This window comes from Nomascus leucogenys, chromosome 18, assembly GCF_006542625.1.
Source record: "Nomascus leucogenys isolate Asia chromosome 18, Asia_NLE_v1, whole genome shotgun sequence".
Classification (NCBI taxonomy): Eukaryota; Metazoa; Chordata; class Mammalia; order Primates; family Hylobatidae; genus Nomascus; species Nomascus leucogenys.
In genome coordinates this window covers 89,302,051-89,308,050 of record NC_044398.1, presented here as the reverse complement: position 1 = coordinate 89,308,050, position 6,000 = coordinate 89,302,051, and the positions used below count along the sequence as shown (strand labels likewise).

At 46.7% G+C, this 6,000-nt stretch overlaps 1 protein-coding gene across 1 annotated transcript in view; it reads left to right on the top strand.

Moving 5' to 3' along the window:
* The first annotated feature begins 328 nt into the window (after positions 1–328).
* Positions 329–6,000, top strand: part of ERCC4 (ERCC excision repair 4, endonuclease catalytic subunit) — a 41,813-nt gene continuing 36,141 nt past the window's right edge. Inside the window, exons 1-2 of the mRNA XM_030798432.1 lie at positions 329–535; positions 2,184–2,364. Of these exons, the coding sequence (XP_030654292.1) occupies positions 329–535; positions 2,184–2,364 (388 nt within the window). The remainder of the gene's footprint in view (positions 536–2,183; positions 2,365–6,000) is intronic.

The window sequence follows — 6,000 nt, the reverse complement described above, 5'->3', positions numbered from 1 at the left end:
ACATCTGCAAGCTACACCGCTAGGGAGCGCCAGCTCCTCGAGGTGACTCTGAATCTTCGGCTCCACTCGGCTCTTCTTCGGCTGAGTTCGGCCGACGCTTGCCTTCTCAGGCTCGGCTCTCTTCGGCTTTCTGAGAGCGCTCCTGTCCTGGCCTGGGCTCCTCTTCGGCTGCGTTCGGCCCACGATCGTCTCAGTCTCGACTATCCTCGGCTACGTTCGGCTGGCTGTCGTCCTCTTGGACTCGGCTCTCTTCGGTTAAGTTCGGCCTGCTCTCGTCTCGGAGTCGGCTGCGTTCGGCTGCGTTCGGCTGCGACCCGGAAGAGCTTCCATGGAGCCAGGGCTGCCGGCTCGACGGACTGCCATGGCGCCGCTGCTGGAGTACGAGCGGCAGCTGGTGCTGGAACTGCTGGACACTGACGGGCTAGTGGTGTGCGCCCGCGGGCTCGGCGCGGATCGGCTCCTCTACCACTTTCTCCAGCTGCACTGCCACCCAGCCTGCCTGGTGCTTGTGCTCAACACGCAGCCGGCCGAGGAGGTGCGGCCGCGCTGGCGCGGGAGTGTGGGGACTCCGAGAGTGTTGAGGACCTCCTGAGCGGATGCGAGGCCTCTGACAGGGATGGAGGGGCTCTGACGGGGATTCAGGCCCCTGACACTACGCGATGACACAGAGAAGGATGGCAGGGGTCCCCAGGGGGATGCAGGTCCCTCACACTGCGGGAACACAGACGTATGTAAGGGGTCGCGAGGAGGATACCGGTCGCTCCCACTATGTGGGGACATTGAGAAGAATTGGAGGGGCAACGAGAAGGCTGCAGGTCCCTGGCAGGAGTTGAAGAATAGTAAGAGGAATACCAGTCCCTGACACTGTGCGGGGACTCTGAGAGGGAAGGGAGGGGTCCTAAGAAGGACGCAAGTCTTTGACCAGAGTTCAAGGAGAACTGGGAGGGGTCCCCAGGGGATGCGGGTCCCTGACACTGTGCAGGCACAGTGAGAATGATGGAAGGGGTCCCGAGAAGGATGCAATTCCCTGACAACACTAAGAGGGATGGGAGGGGTCCCCAGAAGGATGCAGGTCCCTGACATGGGTGCAAGGGCACTGAAAGGTGAAGGGGCTCTGAGTGGTAGGAGAGGATCGGAGGTCCCTGCAGGGGAAGGGGAGATGTCAGGAGGAGGATCTGGATAGGAATAAGGGGAGAGTCCTGAAGTTGGCCATTAAGGGAGTTTCTGGGAGCAGAAGGAAGGTCCCTGAAAGGGAACAGTGATGAGGATGGAAGGGTCTCTGAGGGTGATGGGGAGACATGAAAGGAGATGCTGAGACTGGAAAAACCCAATAGGGAAAAGGAGGGACCAGGAAATGGGGCATTCACCAAGGCTGTCTTAAGAGGGCCATAGGGTCAGAAAGGGATTGGAGCTGAACGCTGAGGATGTTGGCAAAGGTTAACTACAGTTAAGGAAAATGGAGAACACTGAGAAAGATGGAATGGGGCTACACCTGGGGCTAGGGGGTGTTGAGAGGGGACACAGCTTGGTCTGACAAGTCTGATGATCCCCTAGATAGATCAGGTGGCCAGAAGAAAAATGTCAGCTGAGAAGAGTGACCACAGTCTCTCTGAGGGCAGGCACCCTGTTTGACTCATCTAGGTATCCTCAGTGCTTGGCCTAGGGCCTAAGGCAACACACAGGGCCTAGTAAAGATGGTTTTAAACTGGGGATATACATAAACCAAGTCAAGGGACCCAGTGACGTGAAGTCCCTCTAGGATGGATCCGCACAGATCTGATAGTCTAAAACATTGTCTGGGGAAAGGATTCCCTTGTTCTCGTCTCATAGAATGTGCTTGGCTACAAACCTGGCTTTGGTGGGAAGTATTTTCTAGGTAGCAGAAATCTTTTAATCCAAGCTTTTAAAAGTTGGAGGTTTTGTGTGTGTGCGCATATGTTATTGTAGTTGAGTGCTGATAATGACTGAAGTGCAATTATTCCTTAGTGTAAACCCCAAAACAAGAAAACCTCATTAAATGTAGACTGGTTGGTTGAAGTTACTATAAAGAAGTAACTTAGTGTGTATATTCATTCTTAAGTTCATTATCTCAGAGAAAGATAGCACATTATTTTAAATATCTGTAACCTATTAAAAACTGCCCTGTATTAAATAGCCTACTAATCAAGTTTGATTTGATTTAGGAGTATTTTATCAATCAGCTGAAGATAGAAGGAGTTGAACACCTCCCTCGCCGTGTAACAAATGAAATCACAAACAACAGTCGCTATGAAGTTTACACACAAGGTGGTGTTATATTTGCAACAAGTAGGATACTTGTGGTTGACTTCTTGACTGATAGGATACCTTCAGATTTAATTACTGGTAAGAATTTGAAATCTTATTATTTGTATGTAAATTTGTACTTTTTTTTTTTTAGTACAATTTCCATTGTATTTTTCTCCAGAGAATAGTCTGTCTTCAGTCTTGAAGGACTCAGCTCCCTACATCACCTTTGGCAGGGGTCGTGGGGCAGCACCCACAGGTCTAAATCGGGGTGGGGTGTTTGGTCCTTGCAGCCTTCACAGGATCGATTCCTGACTACTTTGTTGTGAATTGCACAACTCACACAGTAATGTAGCTTCACATACATTTTGGGAAGCACATAGGCGTCAAAGACGCTCGCTTCAGAAGTGTCCCTGACTGCTGTGGCCTCCACTATGTTTTGAATGACAAATTTCTTAATGGCTTTGTCCTTGGGCACACATCAGGCAGAGTTCGTGCAGCAAATGGGCTGCACATGGCCGCAGCCCTTTTTGGCGCGACCGTTGTCCTTCGTTTTCTTTGTCATCTTGGAGGCACGGACCGGAGAGGGTATTTTGTACATTTTTATTTTTGTCTGTCTCCTCTGCTAAACACTCTACTAGAACCTTCTAGTGGGCACTGCTGGATCCTTTTGCTCAACATTATGCTTCCAACTTTCAGCACGATACCTGGCACATTGTAGATGCTCAATAAATATCTGTGGCCTGAATAAGTGACTAAATGTTAAATGAACTTTTCCTTGTTTTCTAAGCTCTTATTCACTAAATACTTGCAATTCGTTAGCATTTGCTTTTAGAACTTAATCAGATTTGAAATGTTTATAAATAATCTTTGTACATTTCCTAAAATATTTAGTTTTCCTCTTTAAGATTTTTTGTGGCATTATTTGAAATTAAATCAAGTAGTTGCTTGCTTATTTTGAGGAAAAATTATTTTAGCTAGAATTAAATAGAAAAGAAATTCATTTTCGTTATCCTTTCAAAAACCTTTTCTGATGTCCCCAAAGCTAATGTAGGGGCTGTGCCTCTGTGCCCTCACATATTACACTCTATTTCTCCCCAGTCACAGTGCCCACAACACTACATTATATTTATGTGTTTGTCTGTCTCACTCACAAGATAAGCTTAAGCACAAGGAACAAGTTGTTCATCCCAGGCTAAATAACTGGTACATGGTAGGCACTAAAGACGTATTTGTGGGTGAATGATGGATGGATATAGTACTGTGATCATTAGTGAACTTCTGGAGGCAGAGAGACTCAGAAATTCATAATCTTACTTCCCGCCGTATCTATCATATGGCCCTGAACCTAGATGACCCTCAAGAAAAATTTGATAAATAAATGTGTGAGTGAATGCTTCAATGGTAAACCGATTGAAGAAGTTTGGTTACTCTTTTATAACTTTTATAATTGTTATAAACAGTATCGTAGGCTCACCTGATTTTGAATGCTAACACCCTGCTTACAAACCAAGCTTCTTAATTTTCATTAACCCCAGTTTTCTCATTAAGAAAACACTGCCTCCTAAAGTTATTATAAGGATTAAGTTAATAAAATAATTGCTTAGTATCGTGCCTGGTAACATAACAACAAACTCTTAGTAATTGATGCCAAATAAAATTGGCCTTTTATAACCAGAAATCTTGAGACACCAGTCTTTTACTGTTCGCTGCTTTCTTATAAGCTTGGTTTTACTTTATTTTTTAAAAAAATTTTTTTTTTGGTGTGTTTGAAACTACCACTAGGTGTCAGTAATATCCTGTGACTTTCAGTTACAGTGCACCCTAAGCAGGCAGCGAGCAATGTGAATCTATGCAACGTTGAAGTCTGGCTTATCTGTAGCTCCTAGTGAAAAATGCCAAATTCCCCCCTCCTTTCTGATCAAAGCCCAGCCAATAATGAAGCTGGAGCTGTTACTGATGCTTGGCTGAGTGGAATGTAAATGAATGCCAAAAATGAATTCTTTTGAATTCTTTCATCCCCTGGGATCATCCCCCAGGACTCAACAAAGGGCAGTGCGTGAAGTGCAGGTAACCCTCTGGAAAGGCTGAATCCCCCAGCCCCAACTTCTTCACCTGTCACCACCCATTATTACCACCACACCCCACGCTGGGAGTCCCTGCTAACCAGAACTCCTAACACGTGGGAGAACTATATAAATATCTGGTGAGGTTGTACTTTGAAAAGAACAGGACAGGAGGATGAAATGGAAAAAAAATGCCCAGCATCACTAGTCACTAGGGAAATGCAAATTAAAACCACGGTGAGTTCATCTCACACCTGTCCGAATGGCTATTATCAAAAAGACAAAAGGTAACAAGTGCTAGCAAGGATGTGGGGAAAAGAGAATCGTTGTACACTATTGGTAGGAATGTAAATTAGTATAGCCATATGGAAAGCTGTAAGGAGGTTCCTCAAACAACTGAAAATAAAAATGCCATACGATTCAGCAATCCCACTTCTGGATATTTACCCAAAAGACCTGAAATTATTTTGTCAAAGAGACATCTGCATTCCCATATTCACTGTAGCACTATGCACAATAGCCAAGGTATGAAACCAACCCAGGTGTCCATGACACTTAGCTAGCTTGGCTGCAGCTTGCTTTTGCTTCCTAAAACCTGCCCCTGCCACTCCTCCAGAGGAGCTGCTGTGCCTGTATTTGCAGAGAACAAAATGTGCCTGGGAGTTTACTCCCCACCCCTGGGCCAGTAGAAAATAACTGACAGTGCAAGTTTATGAAAGCCCAGCTCCCTCGCCTCAGGGCAGGATAACTATGAGGGGTAACTTCGACCCCTTGTACCCCTGTGGGATAAGCCTAGGCTTTGCCCAAAATCACACCTTGCTTGGCTTCTTTCCCTTTCCTGTTCTGCTTCCCCCACTTCCTTACCAGTTTCTCCTGGGATCCCTCCCTTCCGAAATCACTTGCACAGCACAGTGATTTGCACTATTGATGCAAGACAGGCAAGCCCCACAATTGGGGCTTATCCCAGGAGGCTTCTTGGCTTCACCCAGGAAAGAGTGCAAGGGCAAACTGCTGATACTAGAGAGCAGCTTTTATTGAAGCAGCAGTTCACAGCAGCAGCAGAGGGACTGCTCCTCGCTGAGCAGGGCTATCGTGTAGGCAGTGTGCCCAGAATGCCTAGTTCTGCATCATATTTATACCCATTTTTTATTATACGAAAATTAAGGGGCAGTTTATGCAGAAATTTCCAGACAAGGGTGGTAATTCCAGGTTACCAGGTTGTTGCCATGGAAGAGGGCAGTGACTTACCATGGCAATGGTAAGCTGACGTGGCACACTGGTGGGCATAGCTTATGGAAAGCTGCTTCCACCCCATCCCTGTTTTAGCTAGTCCTCAATTTGGTCCGGGTCTGAGCCCCACCTACAGAGTTGAGTCCCACCTCCTGAGTTGAGTCTCGCTCTTACCTCACCATGTCCACTTAACTAAGCTGGAACCACATAACCTAGAATTCCCTTCCCTATACAGTTCTGGATTAGGTTTGGCCACAGGAGAATTTAGCGTCCAATGGGGAGGGCAAGAGTGAAGCAGCATCCAAAAGCAGGTGAGGAGTACACAGTGTTGCAACTCATCTATATTGTCATTGGTTCCCAGGCTTACCTGGTTGGTGAGGGGTGATGAGCAGGTCCACAGCTACTCCATCTCCTGACGGCCCTCCCCCTTCAGCCTCTC